General features: G+C 40.3%; 1 protein-coding gene across 1 annotated transcript in view; it reads right to left on the reverse strand.

The window, feature by feature from the left end:
- Positions 1–296: 296 nt before the first annotated feature.
- The window catches only part of SNAP91 (synaptosomal-associated protein, 91kDa), a gene marked incomplete at its 3' end in the record, with an annotated part of 64,938 nt that continues 49,193 nt past the window's right edge, over positions 297–16,041 (reverse strand). Inside the window, exons 18-29 of the mRNA XM_009578492.1 lie at positions 15,951–16,041; positions 15,666–15,743; positions 15,486–15,557; positions 14,940–15,023; positions 14,004–14,087; positions 7,719–7,856; positions 6,295–6,444; positions 4,893–4,923; positions 3,577–3,688; positions 2,683–2,706; positions 470–553; positions 297–401 (exon numbers count right to left, since the gene is read on the reverse strand). The exon at positions 15,951–16,041 is cut by the window's right edge and continues 1 nt beyond it. Coding sequence (XP_009576787.1) covers positions 297–401; positions 470–553; positions 2,683–2,706; positions 3,577–3,688; positions 4,893–4,923; positions 6,295–6,444; positions 7,719–7,856; positions 14,004–14,087; positions 14,940–15,023; positions 15,486–15,557; positions 15,666–15,743; positions 15,951–16,041 — 1,053 coding nt within the window. The remainder of the gene's footprint in view (positions 402–469; positions 554–2,682; positions 2,707–3,576; positions 3,689–4,892; positions 4,924–6,294; positions 6,445–7,718; positions 7,857–14,003; positions 14,088–14,939; positions 15,024–15,485; positions 15,558–15,665; positions 15,744–15,950) is intronic.

Raw genomic sequence — 16,041 nt, forward strand, 5'->3', positions numbered from 1 at the left:
CCCAGGAAAGTGGTTGAGTCACCACCCCTAGAAGTATTTAAAGGACATGTAGATGTGGTACTTAGGGACATGGTTTAGTGGTAGACTTGGCAGTGCTAGGTTAGCGGTTGGACTTGATCTTAAGGGTCTTTTGCAACCTAAATGACTATGATTCTAAGTCAGATCAGGCAGCTGATACTGTAAGAAGTCTCTTTTATAGTCCTACAGCTAGAATTGAACTGAGATAATGCATACACACAAGCTACTTTCTAAAGAAATGGAGAGCAATTAAACATTCATCTAGCAGTAATGCTTACCTGTACACCAGGGCCAGTGGCAGCTCCAAATGGTGGCCTCATCATAGGCTGCCCATACATAACTGGCTGCTGGGGCATCATGGGTACACCTGTGCCTGCTGGGGGCTGTAAGTGAATGCAGTGTGAGTAGGGTTCTGGGTGAAGAGAGGAGAGCAGCATAACAAGAGACTCACCATCCCAAATGCTGCTCCTGGCTGTGGGACAGGTGGAGTCCCTCCTGTGGCCGGAACAGCGCTTGCTGGAGGCACGGCTCCCGTCTAAAAAATTTTTTTAAAAAATTAAGACATGCAAGAATCTCTAACATCAACTATCTGGAAACCGCATGGAGTCTCCAGCATTCTCAAAGTTGTTCTGGAAAGTAGGACTTACATAGCAGATAATACCTAACCTCAAAACCACAATGCTTCAAAGAATGAGAGAGTTGAATGAGTCCTTACACTGATGCTTAGCTTGTTTTTTCGTAAGAAAGCAAGGGTGACAGACTGCATTCTCTTCATGAATGGAGTCCATTTACTGAATACAACTCAAAATAGGCCCAAGGAAATATATACTTCCCCCCATAGTGTAAGAAAGCATCCCAATTTCATAATCAATAGCCAACACATTATTGCACTTGTAGCACTGTATTTTAGTAAAAGCTTAAGCAGATTGTAAAGGGAAAAAACTGCTATAATTAGTTTCCAATAAAAAAAATATAGTGTTTTTATGCAGTGAGATTCATTTAAGTTCACACACTTAAGCCACAATCACAACCATTATATACTTTACTAAGGACATTTCAGTTTATCTTATTATGCTTTTCATTCATACGCTTAACTTGTGTGCTTGTCATTCAAGTAACAAGAGAAAAAAGGTGATTTTTCACTAGGATTTAGGAAGCGAGAACTGTTAGTTTAGTAGTCTGACTGGATATACAGCACAACAGCATCTTTGAACAAGGCCACCCCACTTATCTAGCAGAACCTATACATCACCCCTTCTGGTTCCCTTGTCTGTAACTTCCCATGCACAGAGTCTCCTTATGGCCTTGAAAGCATCCAAGTCTGTTCTTTTCAGAGAAGTACATACAATCCAAATTATTAACTCTGAAGAGAAGCAGGAAGCATTCAAGGAAAGGATTCAAAAGTGGTAGCAGGATTTTTAGGAATCTCATTACTGCTATCATATGGCCTAAGTATATTGGCACAATTTCTCAAGCTATTACAGAAGCTGTAGGGTCACTCCTGAGCGTCCACATCCTTACCGCCTACCTTGAGTCAGTTATATCCCACTGCACTTGGAGAGCAGCTAGCACACTTTCAGTTCAAAGGACAGTGCGTCTCTGGAGATATGTTGGAATTACTCACTGCACAGTCCACTTCTGTGAATGCTGCATTTAGTGCCCTTCGTTGATCCTTGCTTCCAGACTAAAATATGCCAGTTTCTGAAGAAACTGGACACAAGTCAAGATAACCTGTTCCAGATTCATTAACAAGCAAACACCCTACAGTTTCTGGCTAATAATTATGAACCTCTTTGCCAGTCTGAAAGTTTTCTGGGGAGCATTTCAATTAAAGTCTGTACTGCGCTAGCAGCACAGCTGTCCCCAAACTAAAACCAATATCTGGACACTCAGGTGTGGAAAGTAAGGCGTAGAAAAACACAGATTAATGACATCAGATGTAGTGATCTGACTGCAGACACAGGAACACACTGTAGCTCAAAATCCAGTTAGGCAGATGTCAAGAAAATGGCCACACAAACTGAATCTGCTTTTGCCTCAAAGCACTAGGGTCACTCAAGGGAATGGGCTTTTATGAAATTCTGCTGATTTTAATCCAGAAGGTGAAAGGTCACAAGGACGGGAAGAAGTGACCAAAACTTAAGTGGTTCAACAGTGACATGAAGGAAAGTTTCATTTTAGTCTCCACATTTATTTTTCCTGCAGATCTGGTTTTCTTTGGTTTCAAACAATACCTAAGTGCATGATTTCAAAGAAATACGTATAGCACCCATGTTTCACAAAATGCTATCAAAGCGACCCAGCTTTCTAGAAAGGCTAGTTAGGCTAGTTACTTATAAGATGATAAAACCACTACAAGATCAGGCTGATGTTACAGAAGTTAGAGATTTCAGTAGTACAAGTCATCAGATAGTTCACATCCAAGTAAAGCAAAGACAGTTTGAAGCCATTATTTTCAAGCTTACAGCACAGAAATGGTTAATCACTACTACCATATTCAACACATTGCCTGAGAATTGTCTGCTGGACAGATAGTCCAAGAAGAGCCATGTTAGGTAGCTTCTAGCTAGTTTTAAGCCATCAGTAATAACTGTAGTGCAGGTGAGGTGCTGTTAGTATCTTCATGTTTAGTAAGTACAATAAGATCAAAAAAATTTCACTTACACTGTACAGTATTGCCCAGCCTTTCTATTAAGAAGAAAAGTTGACGTTACAACTAATACATTCAATGAAATACCAAGTTCAGGGAATTCTTGTATCTTCCATAAGGTTAAGGAACAAGCTGGAACATGCTTAGAGTCACATTAACATCTGGCTGTGGCAGCAGGGAACTGAACTGGTCGTGCTCCCCCTTGACAGTCCTTTCCTTTCGTTCCGTTCCCAACCCAAATTTTTTCAAACAGCGGCTGTTTTATGCCCTGTGTGACTTTGATGAGATGAGGTATGACCCCTCTTCAGATTACTCTTGTAGCTTACTCATGATCAAGTTGCTCTTGTGCCAAATTTAGATTTTTAGCTCAGTTCAACCCTCTTCTCTCAAAGTTAGTGCCTTCTGATACATTTTACAGGGCAATCCTAACTCTTCCAATAGACTGCTTTACTCTGCTAAACAAGCTATCCACTTCTAACCTAACATCAATCACCTGATCAGTCTGAATACTGTGTAGTCTTTTGATCTACTTCATTCAGGAAAGCTTGAGAAAAACCTATATATTTTCTCTCCTTCCAGTACTTCAGCTTTGGATCAATACCGTTGTCTTTTGGGCAATCGACCCAGACCTGGTGCTAGACCTATACAGCTAGCCACACGTATTAAGTGTACACGTAGAGTAACATCTTGATACGCTAGTGTATTTTCACGGACCTGAACTCAATGATTTATTTATGCCAGCTGTAAATCTGGTCTTAAAAATGTGACTTGAAACAATCATATCATTTATACAGAAGCAGAAACTCTTTAGCTGAAGTAGACAGGAGCTGTGCCTACACGTATACTTGCATAGTCTCATAAGATATTGAGGTTTCAATACCAGTGGTATCGATGGATTAACCACCTACCAATGGACCACTTGGGACACCACCAGTTGACCACGTTGCAGGTGCTACTTTTGGCTGCCAGTTGGCTCCTCCTGTTAACTTTTTCTCTCCAGCATTCCACTGAAGGTCTCCCCTAATAGAGAAGGAGAAAGACAGAGCTATTATTTACATACAGTGAAAATGAAAACCAATTGCAGTATACATTAACGTTAAGCTTGCAGCTACATTAGTTTATATTGTATGCAGTTTAAGTTAACAGAAAGATACACTTCTAGTGCCACTCAGTTTCAAGGGTTGTTAGTGGTAGACACCACTACACTCTATACAGATGTCAGTTACATGGTTATGGCCTTTGTGGTGAGAATTAAGGAGAAGTTTTACTTAGTATTGACCAAAGGTAACATATGATTGCATATACCCTTGCAAAGTAGGAAGAGGGACTGCTACTGCCTATTCTACTGGGGCCAGGCAGTAGAGCTGCCTGCTAGAAGTCTTTGAAAGGTCATTTCATTGCTGGAAATCTTGCTCAGACAGCTGAAGGAGGAAAGCATTCAGTTCTGAAAAAAGTTGATAGATACAAGAGAAACAAATCATTCATAGAATAAAAGGGCTGTTGCAAAACCAGGTTGTTAGAGGCTGCTCTATCCAGAATAAGCTACACCATTTGAATGAAGTAGATTGAAGGAAGCTAAGTTTTGGGGATAAACCTCATGATGTTTATACATATCGCTCCTATCGTCTCCACAGAGGCACAACACATTTTGAAGTACACACATCATAAACTGGTCTTGCATACAGAGGAAGACTCAGCACAGAAGTACAGAAGTAAGCAATCAGTTAGATTAAGAAGATACATTCAAAAATAAATGCAACGCTGTAAATATTTCTTCTTTCAAAAAGAAGCTTTTCACTGCATGGAATGAACTTCTTTTCTATTTTACAAGTATTCCAATGCCTATACGATAAGCACATCCAGCGTCTGTAAAAAGATAACAAAACTATTACATATTAGCCTAGATTACTGAGGACAGCTATACAATTTATTATCTGGACTATTTGTTCATTTTAAGTTGTTCGGAAATCAGCTATCCGATATGAAGACAGTGATTTACAGAATTTTTTTTTTCAAAGACTCAGATTAAAGCCAGCAAGTTTAAAAGCAGGAACAATTAACCTTAATTATTCAGTGAACAGAGTATTTTTTCCAGAATTTGTCTGAACTTATTTTTGGGGGGTAGGGGGCACATGACCAATTCATTGATTCTTAATAAACACTGAAATAGATGTAAGACTATACAACAGATTTGAAAACTTTTTTTAAACAAAGTTGAACTTACTTTTTTGAAGTTGTACCAGAAATTCCAAGATCTGAAAATTGTAATAAGAAAAAAAAGTCATGTTTAATTAAAGCGTGTCAAAATAACAGCTTACATTTCATTGCACATGGACTTACAGGGTAATAAAGTTTTGGATGTCTTCATTTATACAGCATCAGAGGATTGGCCATATCTACACCTTTCTTGAGGACAAACTTTTGAGAAACACTGCGAATGTCTTATATTCGAGAAAGCCATTTTTGCTCCATAAGCAATCCAAAGTAACAATATATTTAGGTCTACAAAACGCTAAGTTATTTAAGAGCACTAAAACTATTTACCATGAATGACAACACTAGTTTCTGTTCCTCATTATACATACTGAAATAAAAAGCTATTTTTATACACATAAATCTGAATGTCACCTGGAAGTCTTGCACTGTTTTATCTGCTCTATCATACACGGGAACTCCAAACAGTTTCCTTAATTACTCTTTGGAAGAAGTTTTAAGCATAGTTTTAAAGAATACTCTTCTCACATGACCAGTACAAGTGCTGTAAGTCACAAATTGCTAAGTTTGATTTTCTCCCCCAAACCTGTATATACCAAATGACTTGCAGAAGAGGTTTCAATTGATTAAGAGTCCTGCTGACTTCTAAGCATGGTAGTTTCCCCACACACCTAACAGAAGAGTATGCATCATAAGATCAGTTATGTCTTTGCTGTGGTGTGTTTACATATACTAACAGAGTATTCCATTTATACAGTCCTCCAAGGTACAACTTCAGTAGTATTACACCTTGGCCTAGGTGGGCCTCTTAGTTTTTTGGGGGGGGCTGCAGCTACTGATCTCTAGTTATAAAGGCTCTAGCCTTTTTCCTACTACAGGAAAGAGAACATTTTTTAGTTTAGCATTTCAAGAACATGTTTTGGAAAGTTCATTGTCTGAGAGAAGGTCTGTTCTTGGCTGTTGTGCACACCTCACCCCACTGCTACTCCTCCTCTCATTAAGCAAAAAGTCAGCTATTTGTGTCCACCAGCTTTTCTGCTTAAATTCCACAGTGCTATCAGATACTTTGGACAATTTTCACCATTCCATCTGTTATTACACAGGGGAACACATCCATAAAGAGCCTGATGTGCCTCTGAGTGTACCTGGGACATTCACATGTTACAAATAATACCTACCAAACAGATCCCATTATTTGACTCAGATCCTGGGCACAAAGAGGGACGAGTTATGACCCCAGATGACCAGCTATCTGAATCAGGCCTTATACCTGCCCATAATTTCCCCCATCTGCCCAGGCAAACAGGAGGACATTGAAATAAGCAAGCTAAAATAGACAGGTATTTGGCGCCACAGAAGAGTAACATAATTGTATGCCACACCACTTTTTGTCACCGAAATTTGTCACTTACTGCCTACTAAGTTTGCAAGAGATGAATCAAGATCACTTCCGAGGCCTTTGCTTGTGGCTGAAGCAGTGACTGTTGCTGTGGCTGAAGGTGCTATAGACTGACCAGAGGGAACCATAGTTGGCATAAGAAGATCACCTAGGCCATCAAACACTGGAAGTGAAAGGGAAGTGGGTTAGAAACAGATGCCGTGGTAAGAAATACGCTACCTGCAACTTCACTGTTGCTCCAACAAATATAGCACAGACAACCACATCACAAGTCTTACCAAAACACAGTTTGACATTAAAAGCAATGCCAACAAGGGCATGCATTTCATTTTACTAGACACTGAACGTCCAGTAATCCTGAAAGAGCTGTATCAATGAGAACTAATATGACAGGACATGCCTAAAAGGACTTTAATTGGAGAGTTGAATCTACATAGATACAGCACCACTTCCACATGACACTATTTTTCTTACAGCCATCCTTAAAGAGACGTCAGATGCACACACATTTGTCAGGAGATATTCATTTAAAGGCTTTTAAAATGAACATCTTACAGCAAAGACCAGTCAGAATTACTGTGGCAAAGGCAGTCTTATACCTTGACATCTTACGGCAATAGGATTGAAAGTCTCAAGATGTTACTATTCACTTGCAAGCAGCAGGGAGTCGGGAAAACCTACTAACATCTTATGAGATCAGAAGGAACCAGAACCATCCACACTGACAGAGCTAGCCTCGTTAGTCCAGTCTCTAACTCAGAAGTTCATTTTTTAGATCCCTTGAAGTCAAACTGCCTAGTACACCTCATGCCAGCATTCTATCTTCTGATCTGTATTTGAGGTACATGCTAACGTTAAGTTGACAGGAAGGGGTAGCATGTGCTGTGGCAAGCAACCAAATAACCAAGCAGCTGTACTACTTCAACCTTTTTTTTTTGCACAGTTGCAGAACTCACCAATTTTAAGTTTGTAGCAAGGACCCAGCATGGAAAATATAGAATGGAAGAGATACAAACAAAATGATAGCAGTGATGAAAGTTTAAGCTTATAGTCAGGCAAAGAACACAACCTCAGTCTCCATTTTGTGTACCTTCAGGTGCCATGCAAGCTCAAGAACAGCTTCAACAGCAGCAAGACAACTTGCCTATATACTTGATTTACGGAACAGTGTTTTCCTCGAGTAATTCCCAATTCATGCAATCAAGCACATGCAAGGATGATGTTCACGCTAGTTTGTTTTTTATTGACATGGTAGAATAAGAAATAGGTACAGAGAGCTCTTGGGCACACAACAGCCTAAATACCATCCTGAGTTCTTCCAGTAGAGAAGGAACAGGGAAATCACCGATACTGCTTGTAATCAGAGTATGGTGTCATTAACTCATCTAACACATAAAACACATTAGAAAATTCACAGGAAGAAACCCTGTGGCTCACCTGATGCATCAAACGAACTGCCAGTCGTTGGAGCTGTTGTCCCAAAGGCTGCATCAAAGTTAGGCTGTAGTAAGCTGGTTTGAGCTGGAGTGACTGGGGATGGTGATGGAGAAGGTGCAATAAAAGAACCTCCAAAGCCTTGAAAAAGCCACATAAGAGAGGTATGGACATTAGAGTCAGTTTTGTTGGGCTGTGTTTAACAAAAGCTCAATCTATAGAAGGCAAAGTGATAGAGACAATTCTTACTAGACCATTGTAAATAACTCAGTACTACACAAGTATCCTTGGTATGCCAGGTATGACCCAGGGAATTTAAGCTTTTATGAGAGTCACCAATAAAAACTTTAATGTTTGTTATTTAGATTTCTGCAGAGGCAGACCAACAGAGTAGAGAACACAATTCTTCCAGTACTACACACTATAGTTCTAGGTAAGTAATCTCACATGCAGAATGCAACAAACATGAATCAGTTCAGAAAAAAAGAGAAACAGAGGACTAACTTGAGAAAAGCATATGATCACCCATCAGCTACTTTCAAATCTCAATTCAGAAGGCAGTGTTTTACTAATCCAATTTAGCCTCTCTCTCCATCTTAAAACATCCTGGTCTCCCTCATCAAGGTGTCTTCAAGCTGCTGCCCCTCCCCACTCCCATGCCAAAGCAGGATCGACAGCATCCACAGGTGAACTGCTTGTAGGCTGGAGAATCTCCACGATTAAGGTTAATGTATATATTATAAATCCTATATTTATATAAACAAATCCTACTCATGGAGATTTTCTAGCCTACAAGCAATGTGTTCCCATGCTTGACTATTCTTAAAATCCCTCCCTTGCCCACTATATAATTTGAACTCCCTTGCCATTTAAGCTTATTTGTACTATCTACAGACTCTGGAAACTGATTAAATATGCAAAGACTCCGTCTAAACGAGAACAGACATATGACACCTTCTCAATTCTCTTTAGTCTACAAGCCATTCCTCTTATTGCATCTCTTCTTGACAGTAATGTCTGAGACCTCTATACCACATCTTCAGTCTCTCAGCCTTGTTTTTTCTCAGCTGCCCTTGCATAGAAAGGATCACATCTGAGCTCAGTGCTCCAACCGTGACTATGCAAATACAGCGGGAATTGTAAAAAAACAACCTGCAGGCTGTACTTTTCCCCCCTATATCAGAGTAGGAAGCATATTATTTTGCCACAGCTGAGCACCAGACAGTGACGAGCCAGCACTCTACCACTGCCTTTAATTTCTTTTCAGGGAACATCCTGCCTTACAGTCTACTGTCCTTATTTGTCCAGCTAATCATTGCTGCCTATGGACAGAAGCTTGAATATTTACTCATTTGAAATTTCTCCTTGAGATAATTTTCACCAATTTGTAGAGAGCATTTTAAGTCCTATCCTCATCCAAAGTAAATACGGATCTTTTCATGTGGGTGAAATCTGAAAAATTAAGCATGCTACTCCAACAGTCACATTGTTGAAATTAAATACCAAATACAACTTATCAATTTAGAAGAGATCTCCTATTTACATTAAACCCTTATCACTACTTTCTGCCTTTTTACTGAGATAGTTTGTACCACTCTTGTTTAAGGTCAACTAATTCCTTTCTTCCTCTTCTTTCTTCAGCTTTCTTTAGTTACCAGTTCATTGGGGAAGTCAGCTTTTTAAAAATGGGGAAAAAAAAGAAAATTTTGAAGATTTTCTAACCACTTTTTTAACCAAACTGTTTTCCATGGTCATAGGGTTACAATGCATTACACAGACATCTTTCTTACAAACAGTGACAACAGCACATTTCCCAGCTATGAAATCAAGCATCTGCCAGACAGTTAACTACAAGACAGGCTAGAGCTCAACATAAAGAACTTGTGCTCTAATTGTGAGCATCAATTATATCAAATGTTACTGTGAGATCTCAGACACTCTCCCCAAAAACTTTGCTTTCTCAGAGAACAAAGACTAAACACCAAATACTTAACAAATGTTGAAAGAACAGGAAAAATTTATACACCCACACTCAAGGCAAGCATCAGACTTATTTACACATCAGGCAGATGCATATTTTAGAAGAGAAGCAAATTAGCAGTAGCTAATTGTATTTAAACCAAAACCCTCAGTAGGGAAATGAGAGTGGTGTGCCATCACCAGGTCCTGGGCACCAGGCCAGCAATTTGCTGCACCACCAGCAGACAGGCTTTAGTTGTGGAATGCCTGGCCTATATGAACAAATACATCAGCCCCAGACGCAGCTGGGAGAGGACAAACCTGAGAGCTGGGAGAGCAAACCTGACCACGCACCATAGGTTCAGGAAAACACAATCTGATTAGAAACACCTCATAAATTACGTCCTTCAGCTGAAGCTTGCCAGATTGCAGGCAATAACCTAAAACACTCAGATCGTAACTTAAACTGGTCCCGTCAGATGCTACCAACCAAGGGCACTGGCTGGAGCCAGAGAAGCAGGAGTGAGAAGCAGAGCAGCCTGCTTTCTGCAGTCCAAAGTAAAGAGCATTTCAAAAGCCTGTGTCAGCTTCCCTGTGTTTCTTAGGCCTACTTCAGGGTTCTGGCACCAAGAAGCCCTTATCACCCAAATCCTACTCCACAAGAAGTCACATGCTCTCAGATGCTAACTCTGCATCTGGACAAACGCACCGGGATCACAGATCTGCCCTCAGGTATCCAAGGTCTGTTCTTGAAGCGGGTTTGTCACAGGTAATTTAGGTTGGAAGGGACCTCTGGAGGTCAGCCAGCCCAACACCCTGCTCAAAACTGGTCTAATCAAATCAGTTGCCCAGAGATTTGCCTTGACACCTCCAAGAGGAGAGATTTCACTACCTCTCTGGGCAGTCTTTTGTCATATCTGACCATCCTCATGGTAAAAATAAAAAAAATCCAGTATTTAACCAGAATTTCCCACCCATATTGCCTTTTTTCCTGTCACTGTGCACCTCCAAGAAGAACCTGGCTAGTCTTCTCTGTATCCTCCAGTGAGGTAGCTTAGATACCTGTAAGGCCTCCCTTTTGCCTTCTCTTCTAAGGCTGAATGGACCCAGTTCTCAGCCTCTCCTCACGTCATGTGCACCAGTCACCATCTTGGTGGCCCTCCACTGAACTCACTCTGGTACGTCTTGATCACCCACATCAAGAGATTCTCTAATACATTCCAGAAGTCCCCTGAACTACCTGCACCCAGCCATATTGCCCTTCCAGCACATGCTATGGAGGTTAAAGTTGCCCATGAGTGCCAAAGCCTGTGATAGTGAGGCTTTCTCCAGCTGCCTAAAAAAGGCTTCCTCTACTTCTTCTTGATCAGGTGGTCTATAGCAGACACCTACTATAACATTACTAGTGCTGGCCTGCCCTCTGATCCTTACCTATAAATTCTCTCCTCATTCATCACCTGTCCCAAGGCAAAGCTCCATGCATTCAACTATCTGCAGACAAGTACTAACCTCTGAAGAATCAGACCAGAAGCAGGTTGACAAGATACAGGGATGACAATGGCAGCTGACTGCAGCAATTCCTAAAGCACTGGAGCCATCTAAAGACCCTGAGCCATCTAAAGATCCTTTCCATCTCCTGAGTGAGAACAAGGAACTTGGCAGCTCCTTGGCCTTAATATCCATTTATAAGATTACATAACTTTAGAAAGTTCTGTAAGCTTTTGCAAAGCCCCATAAAGTATCTGTTTCTCCAGCTACAGAAAAGCGTTCTCCCCAGCTGCAGGTGAAGTTTGCATGACGAACGGTCTTAATTCCATAGCTTTTAGCCTTGCACAATTTAACAGCAACATCAGGCACAGAAGCCATCAAAATGCTTTAACAGATTAAGTTCCTAGTTGTCTAGGCCTTCCACAAGACCCAGAGTGAGTCTGCAGAAACAGCAGCAACTGTGTTGGATGTGTTGAATGGACATCCCCAATCACCTCATCTTGAGGTTGCTTTTACTTACACACTCAAGTAAGATTTCTTATAAGAACATGCTATTAGAGTACGTACTGGGATACACATGCACACAGTTTAATTGGATAGAAAGATCTAGAAGGGAAAATGGCTAGACTATTGTGTTTAGCAGCATAGTTCTAGTCTTGTCTGCTTAGAAGAGGCTTAGAGAGTATGAAAAAAATTCCACCATATTTTCTAAGTGAGCCAAGAAGAGACTAGAAACTTATTTGACAGCAGAACACTTAAGACAATGATGCATAGTAAGTATACTCATAACATTATACATATAAACACTTAGTACAACCAAACACTCAAACCATGATGGACAAGCCTTCAGCCACTATATGAATTCTGGACACTCTTAAATTTAAAACTGGATTACACTGCAGGCTATACATCTGCCGTTATCTAGGGTGAACAAATGCTTAGCAATATGCTGTGATGTTTACAGACTCTCTGTATCTGCCAAAAAAAAAAAAGATTCAAACCTACTTGGAGCCCTTTTGAATGTATATTCAAAGCAAAAATAAAATAAATTTTTTTTTAAAAATCATCTATTCACCCCAACTGCTTTAGGTCTGCTTGAGTATTTAGACTTATAACATCCCTTTTTAATTTAGGTTTTGATTTAATGTGACTCATCAGATTCAGAGAGCACACTGCTGAAGTTTTAGCCATCTGGAGCATAATTCCTACTGGAATTTAAGCTTAGTTACAGATAAGGACGTAAAATATTTTGTATTGTAATGTTTGCATAAGCAGAATTGGCTTCTGCCCAACAATGTCTTTGCACCCAGTCCGCTGATAACACACACAACTGCAAATGACTGGTATGTTTCAGAATCTACTAGTTAAAGCCTGATCTCCAGACTAATTAATATAAAGACCTATTGAAGAAATATTAAAACAAAAGGTGGTCTTCTACCTTAAAATCCTGAAGCTGCCTGTACTGAAGCTTTAGCATGCATTTACGCATTATGTCCCACTTTAAGCAGCTGGCTTGCCAACTGACTGGGAACAGACATATACGTTATTATCATCTAGACTACTTCTACCTTCCTGCAGCACAACTAGGCGACCCCCACACTTGGAGCAGGTACTAGAAAATGTGTCCTCTTCTGAGATGGCTTCAGTGTGCAAGCACCCACTTGTATCAACTCACAGCACTTAAAGCAGATTCCATACTGACGTATCTCACTTACATTATGTATTCCTCATATAATGGAGGACCTCTTACGAGCATATAAAGGCAAAACATACACAGGGTTGGACTTCTGATACAGTGTAAGTTGGCATGAGAGACCTGCAGACATACAGACAGCAACTGACATCAGGGCCCACCATACCTAGAGTGGTTAGCAGTTGCATAAAGGGCAGACTATCACTCCAGCTCAGAAGTAAAGTCACAAAGGTACAACATGAAGCTAACAATCATCATTGAAGTTCATGAAGGATAACCTACCAACCAATTCTACTACAAATTCACCTTTCGGAAACTAAGCCAAGTCTTCCTCAAACCAGAAGTGCATTAGTTTCCTTTAAAAGTGAGGAAGACACGCTGGGATCTTGTTCTCTACAAACTTCAAACTGGGATGGGGGGAGTCACACCTGTTTAGCACAATCACTATAGCCACTATACATGGTATAGCACAGATTTTAGAGAATGGTGCAGAATTCAGCTGACGCTGCTTACCTGCAGGATGCAGACTACAACAGTACAGTTATTCAACCTTTGAAATAGGTGTGATAGTGATGTCGCATGCAGCATTAGCAGAGACCTCATCCCACCCAATATAAGGAGAGGGTCTCTATCACTTCTATGCCCTTGTGCTCAGAGAAGTGCTCTCTCATCGCCCCACTCTTCTTGGCTAAATGCAAGACTACTACCAAGCCATTCATTCAAGCTCTTAACATTTAAGTGTGTAATCTGCCTCAACTAAATCAACCAAGAAACAAAGATGAATTAGCAGTAAGGAGTAAGTAGCGTAGCCTGCAATACTGCTTGACTGGCTACAGTCAGCCAAAGAAACTTTATGTACACACTCTTATTCAGTGAACAGTACAGAAAAATAAGGCTTGTGCAGGAGGTAGGAAAACGAAGAGCATGAGAAGAAGATAATCTAGGAAGTTAACTTGTATTTCAGTATAGTGCCTCCATTATAAATCACTGTAGTTTAAATTTAAGATGTCTAAAGTACTAAGAAATCTTGTGAACAAGAATTTCATTCCACTGCAAAAGTCCACTTACACCCAAGGAACACAAAAGATTTCAAAGACCATTTCTTAGTTTTGCCTTAAAATAACAAGTTTTTAGAAGTTCTTTATTACCAGCAAGTAGGTCTGCAGAAGCTGAGGAACTAGAAGCAGCCTGGGTTGCGGGCTGGGGTTCAGAAGCACTACTTCCAAAAGCATCTAAAGGGAATTCCAGAAAGCATCAAGAAAAGGTAAAGAGCTCAATATTAAATGCATCAATTCATCACTTATCATAAACAAAAGATGACAAAAGGATAACCACTTCATTCATCAGAAGAAAATGAAAGTGCTTGGCCATCTTTATTGCAGAGCAGTACTATGGCCGCAAAGCTCAGGTGGAAAAAAGGAGGTGCAACAAACCAGCACTTGAAAGAAACCTCTTTTCTTTTAGTTGTGTCTTCTCAGATAACCCATACAAACCACAGCATTCTAGACAAGAGGGTGAAGCCCTTTAGAGATGAATGCATCGGATGAGAGACTGAAGTAATTCCAGCCAGAACCTACTGACTCACATTATGTCTTTTTAGAGGAATATTTCACTAATGTTTGAAAATTCACTACTTCTAAGCAACATTCCTGTTCTACAACACTCCTAGAGCTGTTTGTGCCCATCCTAATTTCCATCCAACAAAGATCCTGTGATTCAGATATCCAGCTGGAGACAAGTCACCCTCAAAACTTCAGCTGCTTTGAGAAACGGAACTGAGAGAAAACAACGTGACCATAGAGAGTTGCAAAGAAAAAAGAATACAACAAACTTTCATTGGACCTCTGAGGAAAAGCCATACATGCATTAACTGAAGACAGAATGGCAATGTCATGACAACAGAATGACCACACTGACAGCTTATTTGCAGTTCGTTATTGTGCAGTAAGAAGAACTAGATGGGCTAGTATTAGATGCTACATAGAAAAGCTGTGAAAAGGGGAAACTGCAGCTTTAGCCAAGCGCAAAGGTAATTAAAATGAAGTGATTCAACTCTGAAGTGGTGAGGAAAGAAAAATACCCACCACCAAATAGGTCAATCACACCTGAAGAATCCACCTTTGCTGGAGAGGCAGTGGGTAGAGGAGAGGGGGCTGCAAATGCATCCACTGCAGTAAGCATAGGATAAATAATATTTAGTATCAGCAAGGCAACAATGATAGCTAAATATTTCAAAGCCACATGGGCTCCACCAGTTAGAACCACAAGGTTATGGTAAATTCAGGTAACAGTCTTCAGAACTGCAAACAGAAAGTGTTACATTTCTCACACAGCAACTGAAAACCACAGTACTTTAAAGAAAGCATTGTTTATTAAGAATTTTCTTATGCTTAGAGGAGGATTTACTCTCTCAACAACCACGTTACTTAACTTCAGTGTCAGCTACTTCACGGTTTGCATCTTTAGCAGCTGCTAATCTTGTGACCAAAGTGTCAACAAACCCACAACTTAGTATTTCAGCTTAAAGATGTAAATTGGCAATAAGTCTTATTTTTTTTTACTCTTGATAAAAAAACCCAAACAAACACAAACCTAAGTCTGTAGGATGGCCTGTGAAGACAAGCACTCACCCGATAAGAGATCAGCAGTGAGAGAACTCTCAGGCACAGGAGAAGCTCCATGCGGCGGAGATGAAAAAGCATCTTCCAGAAATGAAAGAAAAACCAAAGGAGAAGTAAATATCATTCAAGTCAGTTTACACCATTACACAGCATCAAAGCAGCAGAGTATTGGAAGAGTTCTCTCTTTACCTGTACCAAAGAGATCTATGCTAGGAGTAGTTTCTGGTTTAGGTGCTGCAGGTACATCAGGAACAGATTCAAATAAATCTAAGGCCAAGAACATAAGATGCCTTTAAATCATTTTTGAAAGGCAGGACTGAAAGCAGAACTTTTAAGTTTTGCACATCGTATTTAGAGTTAATAGGCTCTCTGGTTTGAAAGCCCAGCACACAGCATGCATGCAACAACGATTTGTTTGTTCTGTACTCCTGAAAGATCAATCCACCAGAATCCAAGAGTTAAAAACAAAATTACCACCAAAGATATCTAGAGCAGGAGGAGCGGAGGTGGTGGCGGTAGCAGAAGTGGTGGCAGTAGTGGTAGTGGCAGTAGCCGTAGTAGCAGT

The sequence above is a fragment of the Fulmarus glacialis genome, unplaced genomic scaffold (genome assembly GCF_000690835.1).
Source record: "Fulmarus glacialis isolate BGI_N327 unplaced genomic scaffold, ASM69083v1 scaffold34045, whole genome shotgun sequence".
Classification (NCBI taxonomy): domain Eukaryota; kingdom Metazoa; phylum Chordata; class Aves; order Procellariiformes; family Procellariidae; genus Fulmarus; species Fulmarus glacialis.